The 19,320-nt window shown below is 43.2% G+C and overlaps 1 protein-coding gene across 1 annotated transcript in view; it reads left to right on the top strand.

Annotated features, from left to right (window-relative positions):
- The window catches only part of LOC120023572 (serine/threonine-protein kinase D3-like), a 72,755-nt gene that overhangs the window by 42,540 nt on the left and 10,895 nt on the right, over window positions 1-19,320 (top strand). Inside the window, exons 2-8 of the mRNA XM_038967609.1 lie at window positions 4,652-4,790; window positions 9,956-10,087; window positions 11,236-11,399; window positions 12,315-12,507; window positions 12,643-12,720; window positions 12,821-13,001; window positions 16,792-16,993. Of these exons, the coding sequence (XP_038823537.1) occupies window positions 4,652-4,790; window positions 9,956-10,087; window positions 11,236-11,399; window positions 12,315-12,507; window positions 12,643-12,720; window positions 12,821-13,001; window positions 16,792-16,993 (1,089 nt within the window). The remainder of the gene's footprint in view (window positions 1-4,651; window positions 4,791-9,955; window positions 10,088-11,235; window positions 11,400-12,314; window positions 12,508-12,642; window positions 12,721-12,820; window positions 13,002-16,791; window positions 16,994-19,320) is intronic.

The raw sequence follows: 19,320 nt of genomic DNA, 5'->3' as shown, positions 1-19,320 counted from the left end.
GGCCCTCCACCAGGGGCCCGCTTTGATGAGCGCCACACAGGATGGCCTCCTACATCCATCCAGGACCTTCTCTGGCTGTCTTCCTCTCTGACAGCCCCTATCAACCCCTTCCATCTGATGATGAAGGCTGGCTGGCAGAGCGGTTGGGGAAACACACTTCATCATTACATGAAGGGAGAGATGAGAGGAATGAAGAAAGGCATTGCTGCCCTTCACAGAAACTGGGCATCGTTTTCCTGCCAGGCTGAGAGCACGACCTCCCCTTTGAGGTAAGAAAGTGAGTGAGAGATCCATGGTTACAGTGTCATACAGCGTAGGCGGGCTTAGCAAGAGACAGGCTACTTTTTCAGGGTACAGAACTGCATGTCCAGTGGAAATGTTGGATTTAAATGTCCTACTTTGATACATGAAACCACAATGGATTTTGCATTTGTGTGAATGAACAGAAGATGTACTGTAGGCAGATGTGTGTGATTTAGCCAGTGATTTAGTGAGTGTGTGTGTGCATGTATGTGTGCATAACCTGTGTGTGTTTAACGTCTGTCTTGACATGAGCAGTGGAAGCTGTGTGGAAGCTGTGGGTCTGGGAACAGGAAGTGGCTCAGTATTGACTTCGCTCACTTCCTGCCCGTATTGCAGGAGGCTACTGCTCCTCTGTCACTCCTCTGTTTCACTCACTATAAGTATGCTGGCCTGGGCCATAACCTCATCCGAGAGTCCGGAGCATGACCCTCCCCAGCCCGGCACTGACTGACTGCCTGGCTGCCTGGAGGTTACATCACAGCTACTGGATAATACCGTTGAAGTGAGCGCACCTCAGACTGCCTGCTGAGAACCAAGGCTACTCACTCACTCAGTGTCAACGAGTAGGACAGTTCTGTCTTTTCTAGGGCAATTCCACAGCAACAGAATGACACTGAAACTCTGATTTTTCACGTTAAAAGTATACCAAACAAATACCATTGATTGCAAGTTAAACAAGCCGCACACCTCTATGCACAAGGACTACTTTTGACAATTTCCACTGACAATTGTACAAAAACACATTTACTCAAAGAACAGTGCAGATGTAAAGTTTAGTAACAGAATGACGGTAAAATCTCCCTTTTTGTGTGACCATATCTGCTCCGAATAAAGATTCATAGATGTCTGCAGAAACAATGGGCTGTCAGCTATGATATGGCACCTGGAGTTTGAAAAATATTTATTTTGGTTATTGAACTACAGTAAGGGAAGTGGATTAACACCCGGGAACAGAACGATGGTAACAGAATGACATCATGGGTCGCTGATCTGTACTACAGTCGTGGCCAAAGGTTTTGAGAATGACACAAATATTCATTTTCACAAAGTCTGCTGCTTCAGTGTCTTTAGATATTTTTGTCAGATGTTACTATGGAATACTGAAGTATAATTACAAGCATTTCATAAGTGTCTAAGGCTTTTATTGACAATTCCATGAAGTTGATGCAAAGAGTCAATATTTGCAGTGTTGACCCTTCTTTTTCAAGACCTCTGCAATCCGCCCTGGCATGCTGTCAATTAACTTCTGGGCCACATCCTGACTGATGGCAGCCCATTCTTGCATAATCAATGCTTGGAGTTTGTCAGAATTTGTGGGTTTTTGTTTGTCCACCCGCCTCTTGAGGATTGACCACAAGTTTCCTCTCCATGGACCCCAAAAATTGATGTTTTGTTCCCCGAGCCACTTAGTTATCACATTTGCCTTATGGCAAGGTGCTCCATCATGCTGGAAAAGGCATTGTTCGTCACCAAACTGTTCCTGGATGGTTGGGAGAAGTTGCTCTCGGAGGATGTGTTGGGACCATTCTTTATTCATGGCTGTGTTCTTAGGCAAAATTGTGAATGAGCCCACTCCATTGGCTGAGAAGCAACCCCACACATGAATGGTCTCAGGATGCTTTACTGTTGGCATGACACAGGACTGATGGTAGCGCTCACCTTGTCTGCTCCGGACAAGCTTTTTTCCGGATGCCCCAAACAATCAGAAAGGGGATTCATCAGAAAAAATGACTTTACCCCAGTCCTCAGCAGTCCAATCCCTGTACCCTTTGCAGAATATCAGTCTGTCCCTGATGTTTTTCCTGGAGAGAATTGGCTTCTTTGCTGCCCTTCTTGACACCAGGCCATCCTCCAAAAGTCTTCGCCTCACTGTGCGTGCAGATGCACTCACACCTGCCTGCTGCCATTCCTGAGCAAGCTCTGTACTGGTGATGCCCCGATCCCGCAGCTGAATCAACTTTAGGAGATGGTTCTGGCGCTTGCTGGACTTTCTTGGGCGCCCTGAAGCCTTCTTCACAACAATTGAACTGCTCTCCTTGAAGTTCTTGATGATCCGATAAATGGTTGATTTAGGTACAATCTTACTGGCAGCAATATCCTTGCCTGTGAAGCCCTTTTTGTGCAAAGCAATGATGACGGCACATGTTTCCTTGCAGGTAACCATGGTTGACAGAGGAAGAACAATGATTCCAATTACCACCCTCCTTTTGAAGCTTCCAGTCAGTTATTCGAACTCAATCAGCATGATAGAGTGATCTCCAGCCTTGTCCTCGTCAACACTCACACCTGTGTTAACGAGAGAATCACTGACATGATGTCAGCTGGTCCTTTTGTGGCAGAGCTGAAATGCAGTGGAAATGTTCTTTTGGGATTCAGTTAATTTGCATGGCAAAGAGGGACTTTGCAGTTAATTACAATTGCAATTCATCTGATCACTCTTCATAACATTCTGGAGTATATGCAAATTGCCATCATACAAACTTGAGGCAGCAGACTTGCTACGACTGTATACAGAAATGCATAATTCTGAAAGTCATGCTCTTCATAGTGATGTATCCTGAATAGGTACACAAAGGTAGAAATACCTTAATATCCTCCTTTGCATGTTTAGGTATTATTCTACACAATGGCTATTATTCTAATGAGCTCCGCCCCCTAACAAGACCAAATTTGGTTGGTCCGAACTGGACCAAATCTGTACCCATCATAGACATCTATGTTTCACAAGTTTGGACCTCAGTACAGCACAGTAGAAAACAGCAGAGTAGATTAGAGTTCAGTACAGTACTGTAAAGTATAGTACAGTACCTTGCTGAATTGTACTGACATACTCTACTTTTATTTTCTTTACGGTACTGTACTGTACTGTACTGTGCTGTCCAAACTTGTGAAAGAGACATCTATGATTGGTTTAGATATAGACGCTTTGTCACGTCCTGGCCATAGAGAGCCTTTTTTTCCTATGGTGGAGTAGGTCAGGGCGTGACTGGGGGGTGTTCTAGTTTATTACTTCTATGTGGGGTTCTAGGTTTAGTTTTCTATGTTGGTGATTTGTATGATTCCCAATTAGAGGCAGCTGGTAATCGTTGTCTCTAATTGGGGATCATATTTAAGTAGTGTTTGTTCCCACCTGTGTTTGTGGGATATTGAATTTTGTGTTTTGAGTTAGTGCATGTAGCACCTCTTATGTTACGGTTCGTTGTTTGTTTCTTTTTTTGTTTTGTAAGTTTCACGAAGTAAAGATGTGGAACTCAGAGCACGCTGCGCCTTGGTCCGTCTCTACACACGATCGTGACACTCTTAGATTTTAAACTTGTGAAACAGACGTCTATGATTGGTTTAGATATAGACTCTTAGATTTTAAACCTGTGAAACAGACATCTATGATTGGTTTAGATATAGACTCTTAGTTTTTAAACTTGTGAAACAGGCAATTAGTGATAGTCAGTAACTATTCCACACCGCCAACTAGAAAAGTAATTACAGTGTTATTACAATGGCTATGTCAGTATTATTTTGATAACTTTTTCATTATCAATAGCATACCCCTAATGGGCACATTTTGAGCTCAATAGAGCAAAATGAATGGCATTCTGCCTACATTAATTGCTGTATGGAAAACGGTGGCATGCTGTATTGAATGGCCATTTGAGTGGTATTTCCTTCTGCTGTTTTCAGTGCAGTCCACTGTTGCAGTGTTTCAGGGGAATAAAGGTGTTTGAATGTGAGCTCTTTTCCGGAGCCAGTGGATTTTCTTCCATCCTCCACGTTGACTGCTGACGTGAGCCACAGGAAGTAGTTAACGGGAGCAGGAGTGTGTGTGTGACTCGTTGTGGCTAGGGTGAATTAAACAGCTGTGTTTCAGGCGCACTCTCTCTCTCTCGCTCTCTCTCTGCGGTGATATTCAGCCTGATGTTCATTCCACACACATCCACTGTGTCTTCGCCCCCGTTCTGTTCCTACACCACTGGCCTGCTGGCTCTGGCTATGATGACTGAATGAAGGCAGCCATTACTCCATGAATCAGAGAAGGAGCTCTATACAATATAAACTCCTCCTCATCAGATGGGGGCCCACAACAAATTAGTAGCGCTTGTCTAGGAAATATGACAAACCGCACTGAACATAATCATAAATGTCACCAAACCAAATGAGTGGAAAAAAATAAGAGCAAACAACCATTGAATGAATATGATGACAGGGCCTTGATCAGCTGATGCCAATTTCAAAAAGTGTATATGAGTTATTGTGTGTATACTGTTGGTCGAGTTGTAAATTAGGAGTGTTCCCACCCAATGTCTTCTGCACATAGTGGATACTCACAACTATTCTTCTTCTTCCTCCCCAGTTCCCAGAGTGTGGCTTCTTTGGCATGTATGACAAAATCCTGCTCTTCCGCCATGACTTGAACTCTGAGAACATCCTCCAGAGGCTGACATCAGCAGAGGATATCCACGAGGGAGATCTGATAGAGGTGGTGCTCTCTGGTGAGTAGTACTGATCTGAGTTCAGCTCTAATGGTTTTTATTAACTTTTTCACTTGTTCTGTAGGCTATCTGTACTAATTCATTAAAGCTTCTCTAAATCAAATCTGTGTGCCGTACAGTACTGTTTCACTCCTATCTAAAGCGCACCTCCAGAGACACAGGTGGCTAGTTTCCCCTCTCTTTTCCTGTCACACATGATTTCAGTTTCCTGCTGACTATTAAGTGTAACAAACACTGTCTTGTAAAAGCATTCTGTTCCATCCGTCTCTATTGGGAAGCACCTGGACTGGACATCCCTCTCTCCCTGGTGTAGAACTAGAAGCATTGTCTGCATGGATCCAGACATAATATAACTCTGGTCCCGGATCAATCTGATCTGCTGGTGTATATCAGTGAGCCCCAGGCGAGTGTATCCATGAGACCACTGGTTTCCTCTGTCTCCTTCCCTCTGGGTTCAGACGGTTAACAGGTGTCAGCCTCAGTGCCGCACCTGGATGACTGTGTGAGGTCAGAGTAATTCCACATCCGCAAGCTCTACACCGACACTGCTACTTTGTCTCAGCCTTGTAGTTGGCCTACATCTGCTGAGGAGATCAACTGGTGTGTCAAACTGGTGCAATACAATCTCAAAAATGTGTTGCTGTTCTAGTCTGGCTGACTGAAAACAGGAATTTTCTAATTATACTATTTATCATTCTCTTAGTTGCTTCTCATTTAAATGAATACTTTAAACACACCATTCATTCCGGTGAATGCTTTGAGACCTGTTGTTCAGTTATGTGACTGAGAGAGACAAACAGCTCAGTGGTTTGGTCTAAAACCTCCCTCACTGTTAGAGGCCAGAGCTGATTTCTCTTGGCGCTGGACTCAAAGGGCCTGGCTTGTTTTCTCTGCAGTAAGTGATTGTAGTGGACCAACTGAGTACAAACATGCTGGGCTGTGCAGTGCGGCTCTGAAAAGAGTGGACAGGTCATCCCTAACCAGGGGGTTGGACATGGAGAGAGGGCTGTTTGCTCCAAGAATCGCACTCACTGTTTGTTTCCCACTCAGTTTCCCTCCTATTTTACAGGATATGACATACAAAATGGATGTATACGCATGTGAAAATAATATTTCTTTTATAGACCTTTTAGTCTGTGAAGAATGCTACAAACAATAACCTTTTGAAATCACATTGATTTCAGGCCTGCTGCTTGTGAAAAACTCTTTATTGGCTCAATCTTCTGTGGGGATGGATGCAAAATATCTCAAACTCCATTTCATAAAGTCGAGGCCATTAATTTTCCTTGATGTGTTTGAAAATACCATGAATACCTTCTTTCATGTGTTTGTGCCAGGGAGCTATGAACAGTGTGATGGCATGTGATTTTTTAAAGTTCTTTCTCCGCTTTGAAGTTTAACCCCAAATCTGGTTCTCCAAAGACATTTTTTGTTTCAGATGTCTCATGCCTGAGCTCAGGGGTTCTCAAAGTGTGGTGTGTAGGGGGTCCGCGGCCAAATAAATATATCAAATTTTTCCCAAAATAGTTTTTAGGAATGTTACTGACAACAACAGATTAAACACATTTTGGCCTAGGGATCCATGGAATAAGTTTAGAGGGTGTAATGTAATACAATGTAATATTATTCATCTACAATGTATGTTCTTAACCCTGGGCAACATGGATATTGGATATAACAGGGATATTGGTATCCACAGTTCTTGTATTCCCCCTTGTATTAGTTTTCTCTCTGCCTCATGTATAATTTTTTTTAAATTAATTGCAGGACATTAGCTTTAAAGCTGCAACATCAAAAAATAATATCTCTGCCACATGACAAAGTCTGTAGATTTGCAGGAAATTAGCTTGAAAACTGTTAAATGTTCTCTCTGTTGCAGAGAGGCTGGCCTTTAAAATGTTCCTTCCCAGGGCCCAAAACTTGGTTCGTCTGGCCATTCACTGCCAAAGTCAGATTATTACTCCTTGTATGCTATTTTTATCTCACTCAAGTTGTGTTCTGATTATGAGGGGGTGGGTCCCTGATGAATTTGCTACCACAAAAGGTTTTGCTACCACAAAAGGTTTTTCGATCCGGGGACCCCGGATCGAAAAAGTTTGAGAACCCCTGGCTGCCTTAGCTTGTTTACTGTTGCTAAACCTTAGAGAAAGTCACTTTCAAAGAAACAAATTCCCCCTGACATAAACTGTTTAATCAATAAGACAACCATGTTCAAGTTATCAGAAACCACATTTTAGCTTCTTTTTTGGGGGAAATATCTATAAAGTTCAGTGGTGGTCAGTGCCGTTTAAGATGACGGAGGACAATTTTTTTTATAATGAGCATGGCCTTATTTCTATTACAGTATATTGGATGACTGTCATTCATATTCCATTCACCCAGTTCAATGTAACATTGATAGGTTTAGGCTACTACATGATACTCTAATTTTCCCTATACCCATCATGAGATTGCTACAACCTAGCCTATGAGTGAAAGTTTACATCGTAGGTCAAGAGAAAAATTAGTGACACATGAACAGACAGTGACACATTCAATACCGCCGGCCTTGCACACTCTTGCCTGCATCTAGCTTATCTAGGGTGTAATCATTAGTCCAACAGTTGCAAACAAGAGTTTCTATTGGACAAATTCAGGTATTTTTTATCCCCGTTTCTTTTGCTTCCGTTTAAGAAACGTTTTTCAACAGAATTGGCAGAATGAATACACCCCTGATCACGCAAAACTCAGTTCACTTTCATAGTAGCCACTTTGTATTCCTTCTCGCCTCAATGCACTCTACTCCTCTCACCTTTTCTCTTCGCTTGTGGACTTCAATGAACAACACATCAGCTGTATGTGACCTGACAGAAAAATCTTTCCAAGCCAAACCATATCATAACCGCTACACACAGCCTACATCATTGTCACCATATTAGCTATAGTAACGTCCTAGTCAACATAGATAATAGAACTAATGCGTTAGTAAACCTGCTACAGTCATGTAGTAACGTTATAGTGTATAGTCAGTAAGCAGTTACACCGACGGGCCCAGGTGGCAATAAATTAATAAAACCAAAAGCTAACCTTGACTTGGAAGAGTTCCAGTGTTGTGTTGGATAGCCATAGCCAGCCAGCTAACATAGCATCCCTCTGTTTGAGCCGGGTGTTTGAGTAACTAAACAAGTCAGCTGCATTTGCTAGCTAAGTAAGTGAAACTGAAAGTGAAAAAAATGACAATCTCTCTCTCTTGCTTCTCCTTTATTTTTGAAGAAATTAATTTGTTCAAAACTGTTCAACTATTGTCTTTCTCTCTCTTTGAGTCAACTACTCAACACATTCTATGCACTGCAGTGCTAGCTAGCTGTAGCTTATGCTTTCGGGACTAGATACATTCTCTGATCCTTTGATTGGGTGGACAACAGTTCATGCTGCAAGAGCTCGGTTGGAGGAAGTTGGAGGAAGTTTGGAGGAAGTTTTTATTTATTTACCTTTTATTTAACTAGACAAGTCAGTTAAGAACATATTCTTATTTACAATGAATGCCTACCCCGGCCAAACCCAGACAACGCTGGGCCAATTGTGCGCCGCCTTATGGGACTCCCAATCACGGCCGGTTGTGATATAGCCTGGCATCGAACCAGGGTCTGTAATGACTCCTCTAGCACTGAGATGCAGTGCCTTAGACCGCTGTGCCACTCGGGAGACGCCCTCGGGAAGTTGTCATAATTACTGTGTAAGTCTATGGAAGGGGGTGAGAACCAAGAGCCTCCTAGGTTTTGTATTGAAGTCAATGTACAAAGAGGAGGACGGAAGCTAGCTGTCCTCCAGCTACACCATGGTGCTACCCTACAGAGTGCTGGGGAGGCTACTGTAGACCTTTATTTCAAAACAGTGTTTTAATCAATTATTTGGTGACGTGAATATATTTAGTATAGTTTTATCTAAAAAGGATAACTTTTTCAATGTTGTAAAATGTTTATTTTTATGAAATTAACTGAGGCGGATGGTCCTCCTCTTCCTCCTCTGAGGAGCCTCCACTGATAAAGTTAATGAAATATATATTATTCATATGGAGTTGGTGTGTGTCCATATGTATCTCGTCATGGCAACAGCTACAGAGAATGTCCCTGGTGCAACTTGCATGGGATGCTGGGATTTCATCTTGATCTTATTAGAGAACTGAACCTGAAAAAAACACCCATGAACTCACTGAAACACAAAACCCCACACAAATAGTTAGTGACGTCACACAGGGTTTTTCACCTATATTCTGGTATAAAAGATAATGATTCCCTTGTTGGTCAGTGGTAACACCACAACAGCATACATTATTGCAAAAGAACTGTGAGAAAGAGACTGCTCTGTATAGATGATCTTGATTTGGAGCTGCTCTGCTACTTCTCACTGCCAGTTCTGGTCCTTAGGGGATGCAATTGCACAGGTTTGGTAGCAAATAGCTATCTCTTATTCACATCTTGGATGAGTCACTCCTGTGAACTAACTGTCCCTTCCAAGAATGACCTCATAAAGTCCCTCTAACACAAACCACAACAGCTATGAACTCAACCATACTATGAACTCATCATCTCAATAACCCATTATCATTATGTGATCCTGTTCTGTTGAATGTCTGTCTGTCTGGTCTTTAGTGTGCTCTGTAATGCCAGATCACTCTGAAACAGATAACGGTGTAGACAACCTTGTAGCTTGCTGTTCATTTCTGCTATACTGACCCCTACTGTAAGGAGGCTGTTGTAGCACTGTGTTGTTAATGGGATGTTATAGCACTGGCCCTAGTGAGAAAAACCATGACCTCGGAACAGAACATATTTTCCCTCTGGCGTCTCCTGCTGTTCCTGAGTGCCTCCCATATGAGCTTATAGGGTACTTCCCAGGTCAGACTGTCAGATACGGATGTGTTGACTCCACCGTGTGAACAGTTTGTTCCCTGGATCTGAGTTCTAGCTAGTTCTATGCGCACAGACATACCAGATCATCTGACTATTAATGGATGACAAAACAGCATCACACTCCTTTGCATTACAGTGTACACTAAACATATTCACTTAATTCCTTTTCTTCTTTTTGTCATTTTCATTCTTTGGTTTCTGTGTTTGAAGTTGATTTGCTTTCCTTTAGTTTTGTTTGCCATGTTTTTGTTTTAAGTTGTCTCTGGATTGCAGCTTTAGCCACAGTAGGGGACTTCCAGATCCGGCCCCATGCTCTATATGTCCACTCCTACAAAGCGCCCACCTTCTGTGACTACTGTGGGGAGATGCTATGGGGCCTCGTCCGCCAGGGGCTCAAATGTGAAGGTAAGCACGCACGCACACTCACACTCACACTCACACACACACACACACACACACACACACACACACACACACACACACACACACACACACACACACACACACACACACACACACACACACACACACACACACACACACACAGGAGACTGCTGAGGGGAGGACGGCTTATAATAATGTCTGGAATGGAGTGAATAGAATGGTACCAGACACATGGAAACTACGAGCTCATCCTCCTAATTAAGGTGCCCCCAGCCGCCTGTGGCACACACTCACACAAGCTCTCTTTCGCATCAAAGCCGGGGCGCACTGTGAACCTAAGCCCAAGGTGTCAAATTTTTACCTGACTCATACACTCACGCACACACAAATCAAACAGGCCCTTCTCTTGGTCCAGTCTGAGGGGTACATTAAGGCTGGTAGGGCCGTGCAGCAGGAAGCCTCAGTGGAGTGTGTGACTTCCCCCCATTACTAAAGCAGGCCTTTGAAGAGCCGGCCTCTTTAAATGGAGCCCAGTGTACTGATGCCAAGCGTTGGACTCAGCCTTCAAAGGCTCTTTAGTGCTGCTGCTCTACTCTAACCCTCTCAGATGGATCCAGCCTGTCCGTCAGTATAGCACAACCTTCCCCAGGGCCAGTCAGGACAGGGATGCAACAGACACTCAGATTGGAGGAAAGAATTGGACTGTTATAGCTAGTTAAATTACATTGAAATGTGGAAATGTGGAATGTAGAATTGCATGTAGTTTGTTATCAGATCTATTTTATTCCCTGCTATTTTCATGCCACTAAAAAGCCTTTAAAGCTTTCTCCGAGGAAGAATGTGATCCATTGACTGCATGTAGAGCCCTCTTGTGGACATTTAAGAGAATGGAGGGAAGAATCAAATTGATGCTGCCCTACTGTACTAACGTACTGATTTTCCTTCTTGAGACTGATTATTCCAGGACGTGTCTTAAGGTGTCTCAATATGTCTTGACAAATATCTCAAGACATGTATATGGCTGAGTATGAAGTGTTGCATAGCTGAGTTTATCACGCCCCAATGCCGACATCCAAAGAAACAGTCTGTTTGTGTTTGTTGCGTGTAGCATGTACTGTACAGAATGTGTGTTATTCTTCATGTGTAATTAGTGTCCTGTGTACTTCCAGGTTGTGGGCTGAACTATCACAAGCGCTGTGTCTTCAAGATCCCCAACAACTGCAGTGGGGTGAGGAAGAGACGTCTGTCCAACGTCTCCCCGCCGGGCCCCTCGCTCTCAGTCCCCCGGCCCCTCCCTGGTCCCACCGAACATGCTGTGGTCGTCCTGGAGGAGGTAAGACCTGCGCTTCCATTGGTGGAGAGAGATGTCCTGTGGTAAAGATACATTCTGTACAATGTAAAGAGCTTTGAGACCCAGTGAAAGGGGCTATGTAAATGCATTTCCTTATAAAGTTACACCCTTGCACAGTTTATTGCTTACAAAGTGAAAATGGTGTCCCTCAACGTCCCTTATGAATGTACTGTAGGGTTTTAATCTACAGTAGAGTTACTAACCAGTTCTAATCAGTTACTTTCTTATATGTTCAATGTGATTGTAGTCTAACTGTTATTCTGATTGAGACACATTTGTCAGATGGCAAAACATCAACTACTAGGTCATGTCTTGTTGTTTCTTATCAATTGTCTAAGTTCGTCTGCCAAATCTCTTGAAATATCTTATTGTGAAACACGACAGCAAATTGAATTTAATAAACTAGGATTATGAAACTTGTTTGTATGAGGCTAGCTGGATGGAGGCTAGCTGGATGGAATATTCTCAATGGTGACCAGTGCTTATGAAAGGTCAATGCAAATTCAGTTAGACTAATGAAATGAAACACTTGTTAATTCTAGCCCATGTTTGTGTGTTTTGTACTGTGTGGCTGTCTCTTTCATTGAACGGACCCGCCATCCCTCCCCTCCTTCCCTCTTGCTATGTCCGTCCTTCCTTTTTTCATCTTTCCCTCACTCCCCCTTCCCTTGGTTCACATACTTGTTCCATCTGCCCCTCCTTCCCTCTCTCCTTCCTTCCTTCCTTCCTTCCTTCCTTCCTTCCTTCCTTCCTTCCTTCCTTCCTTCCTTCCTTCCTTCCTTCCTTCCTTCCTTCCTTCCTTCCTTCCTTCCTTCCTTCCTTCCTTCCTTCCTTCCTTCCTTCCTTCCTTCCTTCCTTCCTTCCACCTCCTCCTCCGCTTCCCTCTGTCCCCTGCAGCAGCGCTCCCACCAGGAGGCAGGGAAGAGGATCCTGTCATGGAGTGGCCGGCCCATCTGGATGGAGAAGATGGTGCTGGGGCGAGTCAAGGTGCCTCACACCTTCGCCATCCACACCTACACCCGGCCAACCATCTGTCAGTACTGCAAACGGCTGCTCAAGGGCCTGTTCCGCCAGGGCATGCAGTGCAAAGGTAAGATCCGACCTTCCTTTGTCTCTGTATATCTGTATATCCCTCTGTCATTATCTGCCTAGACCGCTTTACCTTACTGTCGCTAGAGCTACAAATTGTGCTATTAAATCAATGTTTTCTATACTTTCTTTTCAGATTGTAAATTCAATTGCCATAAGCGGTGTGCATCAAAGGTACCAAGAGACTGCTTGGGCGAGGTTTCCTTCAATGGAGGTACTTTCTGTTTACCTCTTTTATTTCACATTGATATCATGCCCATGTCATGAGTCATACAGTAGCTGAGTAGCACATCTGTCGTTGTGTGTGTCCACAGAGCCTGCCAGCCCGGGACCTGACTCTGACAGTACCATGGAGGTGGATAGTAGTGATGTGGAGAGCACCAGAGGACTACTGGATGACTCTGAGGAACCTTCAACCCCAGAACACAAGATGTTCTACATAGACTCTCCTTTCCTGGACCGCGAGAAGGACGAGGAGCCGATCAAGACCATCAGGTATTTACGTTAACTTATAGAGTAATAGTTGTGTACACAAAGACAGTTGAAGTTGGAAGTTTACATACACTTAGGTTGGAGTCATTAAAACACGTTTTTCAACCACTCCACAAATTTCTTGTTAACTATCTATAGTTTTGGCAAGTCGGTTAGGACATCTACTTTGTACATGACACAAGTAATTTTTCCAACAATTGTTTACAGACAGATTATTTCACTTATAATCAATTCACTGTATCACAATTCCAGTGGGTCAGAAGTTTACATACACTAAGTTGACTGTGCCCTTAAACAGCTTGGAAAATTCCAGAAAATGATGTCATGGCTTTAGAAGCTTCTGATAGGCTAATTGACAGGCGGCAGGTAGCCTAGGGGTTAGAGCGTTGGACTAGTAACCGAATCCCCGAGCTGACAAGGTACAAATCTGTCGGTCTGCCCCTGAACAAGGCAGTTAACCCACTGTTCCTAGGCCGTCATTGAAAATAAGAATTTGTTCTTAACTGACTTGCCTAGTAAAATAAAAATATATAAAAAACTTGAGTCAATTGGAGGTGTACCAGTGAATGTATTTCAAGGCCTACCTTCAAACTCAGTGCCTCTTTGCTTGACATCATGGGAAAATCAAAAGAAATCAGCCAAGACCTCAGAAAAATAATTGTAGACCTCCACAAGTCTGGCAATTTCCAAATGCCTGAAGGTACCACGTTCATCTGTACAAACAATAGTACGCAAGTATAAACACCATGGGACCACGCAGCCATCATACCGCTCAGGAAGGAGACGCGCTCTGTCTCCTAGAGATGAACGTAATTTGGTGAGAAAAATGCAAATCAATCCCAGGACAAGAGCAAAGGCCCTTGTGAAGATGCTGGAGGAAACAGGTACAAAAGTATATATATCCACAGTAAAACGAGTCCTATATTGACATAACCTGAAAGGCCGCTCAGCAAGGAAGAAGCCACTGCTCCAAAACCACCATTAAAAAGGCAGACTATGGTTTGCAACTGCACATGGGGACAAAGATCGTACTTTTTGGAGAATGTCCTCTAGTCTGATGAAACAAAAATAGAACTGTTTGGCCATAATGACCATCATTATGTTAGGAGGAAAAAGGGGGATGCTTGCAAGCCGAAGAACACCATCCCAATCGTGAAGCACGGGGGTGGCAGCATCATGTTGTGGGGGTGTTTTGCTGCAGGAGGGACTGGTGCACTTTACAAAATAGATGGCATCATGAGGGAGGAAAATTATGTGGATATATAGAAGCAACATCTCAAGACATCAGTCAGAAAGTTAAAAACTTCTTGTCAATACGGGGGCGCTGTTTTCACTTTGGAAAAAATCGTGCCCAAATGAAACGGCCTCGTACTCTGTTCTAGATCATACAATATGCATATTATTATTACTATTGGATAGAAAACACTCTCAAGTTTCTAAAACTGTTTGAATTATATCTGTGAGTAAAAAAGAACTCATTTGGCAGCAAACTTCCATACAGGAAGTGAAAATTCTGAAAATGAGGCTCTGTGTCAGGGCCTGCCTATTCAACTGGCTTTTATTTATGGATCTGTATGCACTTCATACGCCTTCCACTAGATGTCAACAGGCAGTGGAAGGTGGAATGGGGTGTCTAGCTTGATCTGAGGCCGAATAAGAGCTTTTGGAGTGACAGGTCCGGTATTTTCTTTGTCTTCGACGGCGCGCGAGGGACCTCGACATTGTCTTCTGAAAAGCGTTCGGTATACACGGCGAATATCTCCGGCTCTGATTTTATTTGATACATATGATAATAACATCATAAAGTAGTTTTTTTCAACCGAGTTTTATCAGTTTATTCAACGTTTATTGGGACTTTTGGAGTTTTCCGTTCTTTGCGCCAAGAGAGGATGGGAATGTTAGCAACCTTGGCTAGCATTGTGGCGCGAATTCGACAGAAGAAATGGACATTCTAAAATCAAAAAACGATTTATTCTGGACCAAGGACTCCTTGCACAACATTCTGATGGAAGCTCAGCAAAAGTAAGAAAACATTTATGATGTTATTTCGTATTTCTGTGTAATATGTTGATGCCTATTCTCCGCCGTGTTGGTGAGCGCTGTCTCACAATAACCCAAGCTGTATGTTGTGGTAAAGTTATTTTTTTTAAATCTAACACAGCGGTTGCATTAAGAACCAGTGTATCTTTAATTTGCCATACAACAAGTATTTTTATGTAAAGTTTATGATGAGTTCTTTGGTCAGATTAGGTGAGTGTCCAAAATATCTCCGGACATTCTGGGGAAATGTTGCTACGTATTCACAATGTATAACCACGATTTGAAGCTGTAAATATGCACATTTTCGAACAAAACATAAATGTATTGTATAACATGATGTTATAAGACTGTTATCTGATGAAGTTGTCCAAAGGTTAGTGATTACTTTTATATCTATTGCTGGTTTTTACAAAAGCTACCTTTGCGGTGAATAAATGCGTTTGTGTGTTTGGCTATTGTGGTAAGCTAATATAATTCTATATTGTGTTTTCACTGTAAAACACTTAAAAAATCTGAAATATTGGCTGGATTCACAAGATGTTTATCTTTCATTTGCTGTACACCATGTATTTTTCATAAATGTTTTATGATGAGTATTTATGTATTTCACGTTGCTCTCTGTAATTATTCTGGCTGCTTTGGTGCTATTTTTGATGGTGGCTGCAATGTAAAACTATGATTTATACCTCAAATATGCACATTTTCGAACAAAACATAAATGTATTGTATAACATGTTATAAGACTGTCATCTGATGAAGGTGTTTCTTGGTTAGTGACTAATTTTATCTCTATTTTGTCGGTTTTGTGAAAGCTACCTATGCGGTGGAAACATGGTTAAAATATGCGGTTGTGTGTTTGGCTATTGTGGTTAGCTAATAGAAATACATATTGTGTTTTTGCTGTAAAACATTTTAAAAATCGGAAATGATGGCTGGATTCACAAGATGTTTATCTTTCATTTGCTGTATTGGACTTGTGATTTCATGAAAATTATATTATATGATATCCCTGTCCCGTTAGGCTAGGCTATGCTAGTCAGCTTTTTTGATGAGGAGGATCCCGGATCTGGGAGGGTGATGAAGTAGAGGTTAAAGCTTGGTCGCAAATGGGTCTTCCAAATGAACAATGACCCCAAGCATACTTCCAAAGTTGTGACAAAATGGTTTAAGGACAACAAAGTCAAGGTATTGGAGTGACCATCACAAGGCCCTGACCTCAATCCTATAGAATATTTGTGGGCAGAACTGAAAAAGCGTGTGTGAGCAAGGAGGCCTACAAACCTGACTCAGTTACACCAGCTCTGTCAGGAGGAATGGGCCAAAATTCACCCAACTTTTTATGGGAAGCTTGTGGAAGGCTACCCGAAATGTTTGACCCTCGTTAAACAATTTAAAGGCAATACACTCAATTAGTATTTGGTAGCATGTAAACTTCTGACCCACTGGGAATGTGATGAAATAAAAGCTGAAATAAATCATTCTCTCTACTATTATTTTGACATTTCACATTCTTAAAATAAAGTGGTGATCCTAACTGACCTAAAACAGGGAATTTTTTCTTGGATTAAATGTCAGGAATTGTGAAAAACTGAGTTTAAATATATTTGGCTACGGTGTATGTAAAGTTCCGACTTCAACTGTATCTATCTAACTTCTTCCTTGCATCCTTTCCATTGTTGCTCAGGTCCAGTTTGCTGCTAAGTACTTTGTGACAAATGTTTTAATAAACATTTCTGTGTGTGTGTGTGTCCAGCCCATCCACCAGCAGTAACATCCCTCTGATGCGGGTGGTCCAGTCCATCAAACAGACCAAGAGGAGGAGCTCCACCATGGTGAGGGAGGGCTGGATGGTCCACTACACCAGCAGAGACAACCTGAGGAAGAGACACTACTGGAGGCTGGACACCAAGAGCCTCAGCCTGTTCCAGAACGACACTGGAGCCAAGTTTTATAAGGTGAGAGAGCAAGATAGCGGTAAGATGGTGCCGGAGAAGAAGGCAGACATTTTACGTGCCACCAACCGATTGTGTTTTTTGCTTGTTGATTTGCATTGTTTGTAACATGTTTTTTTTACTTATTTTATACATAAAGTTGTCGCTACCATCTCTTATGACCGAAAATAACTTCTGGACATCAGGACTGCGATTACTCACCATGGACTGGCAGAATACTTTTTTTCCTTTAACGAGTCTGACGAGGCCGACGCGAACGATATACAGCTTTCTCGGGAACAGGCCCGGATCCCCGTGATTTGCGTGAAGAGGAGGCAGAGAAAAAGGGGCCGGAGGGCGGGCTGCCTTCTGAGAATTCGTAGGCGATCGAATAAACCCCCACTTCCTTCCATTCTGCTAGCAAACGGGCAATCTTTGGACAATAAATTCCCTACGGGGAAGATTAAACTACCAACGGGACATTCAAAACTGTAATATCTAATGCTTCACGGAGACATGGCTGAACGATGACACTATCAACATACAGCTGGCTGGTTATACGCTGCACCGGCAGGATAGAACAGCGGCGTCTGGTAAGACAAGGGGAGGCGGGCTATGTATATTTGTAAGTAACAGCTGGTGCACGATATCTAAGGAAGTCTCAAGGTATTGCTCGCTTGAGGTAGAGTATCTCATGATAAACTGTAGAACACACTACCTACCTAGAGAGTTTTCATCTGTATTTTTCATAGCTGTTGACATACCACCACAGTCAGAGACTGGCACTAAGACAGCATTGAATGAGCTGTATTCCGCCATAAGCAAACAAGAAAACGCTCACCCAGAGGCGGCACTCCTAGTAACCGGGGACCTTAATGCAGGGAAACTTAAATCCGTTTTACCAAATTTCTATCTGCATGTTAAATGTAAAACCAGAGGGGAAAAAACTCTGGACCACCTTTACTCCACACACAGAGACGCATTCAAAGCTCTCCCTCGCCCTACATTTGGCAAATCTGACCATAATTCTATCCTCCTGATTCCTGCTTACAAGCAAAAATTAAAGCAGGAAGCACCAGTGACTAGATCAATAAAAAGTGGTCAGATGAAGCAGACGCAAAGCTACAGGACTGTTTTGCTAGCACAGACTGGAATATGTTCCGGGATTCCTCCGATGGCATTGAGGAGTACACTACATCAGTCATTGGCTTCATCAATAAGTGCATCGATGACGTCGTCCCCACAGTGACCGTACGTACATACCCCAACCAGAAATCATGGATTACAGGCAACATCCACACTGAGCTAAAAGTTAGAGCTGCCGCTTTCAAGGAGCGGGACTCTAACCCGGAAGCTTATAAGATATCCCGCAATGCCCTCCAACGAACCATCAAACAGGCAAAATGTCAATACAGGACTAAGATCGAATCGTACTACACTCGTCGGATGTGGCAGAGCTTGCAAACCATTACAGACTACAAAGGGAAGCACAGCCAAGAGCTGCCCAGTGATACGAGCCTACAAGACGAGCTAAACTACTTCTATGCTCGCTTCGAGGTAAATAACACTGAAACATGCATGAGAGCACCGGCTCTTCTGGAAGACTGTGTGATCACACTCTCCGCAGCCGATGTGAGTAAGATCTTTAAACAGGTCAATATTCACAAGGCCGCAGGGCCAGACGGATTACCAGGACGTGTATTGCGAGCATGTGCTGACCAACTGGCAAGTGTCTTCACTGACATTTTCAAACTTTCCCTGTCCGAGTCTGTAATACCAACATGTTTTAAGCAGACCACCATAGTGCCTGTGCCCAAGAACACTAAGGTAACCTGCCTAAACGACTACCGACCCGTAGCACTCACGTCTGTAGCCATGAAGTGCTTTGAAAGGCTGGTCATGGCTCACATCAACACCATCAACACCATTATCCCAGAAACCCTAGACCCACTCCAATTTGCATATCGCCCCAACAGATCCACAGATGATGCAATCTCTATTGCACTCCACACTGCTCTTTCCCACCTGGTCAAAAGGAACACCTATGTGAGAATGCTATTCATTGACTACAGCTCAGTGTTCAACACCATAGTGCCCTCAAAGCTCATCAATAAGCTAAGGACCCTGGGACTTAACACCTACCTCTGCAACTGGATCCTGGACTTCCTGATGGGCCGCCCCCAGGTGGTAAGGGGAGGTAAAAACACATCCACCACGCTGATCCTCAACACAGGGGCCCCTCAGGGGTGTGTGCTCAGTCCCGTCTTGTACTCCCTGTTCACTCATGACTGCACGGCCAGGCACGACTCCAACACCATCATTAAGTGTGCCGATGACACAACAGTGGTAGG

Source organism: Salvelinus namaycush, chromosome 28 (genome assembly GCF_016432855.1).
Source record: "Salvelinus namaycush isolate Seneca chromosome 28, SaNama_1.0, whole genome shotgun sequence".
NCBI classification, from domain to species: domain Eukaryota; kingdom Metazoa; phylum Chordata; class Actinopteri; order Salmoniformes; family Salmonidae; genus Salvelinus; species Salvelinus namaycush.
The sequence above is the reverse complement of the archived record's forward strand: the minus strand, read 5'-3'. Positions and strand labels throughout refer to the sequence as shown.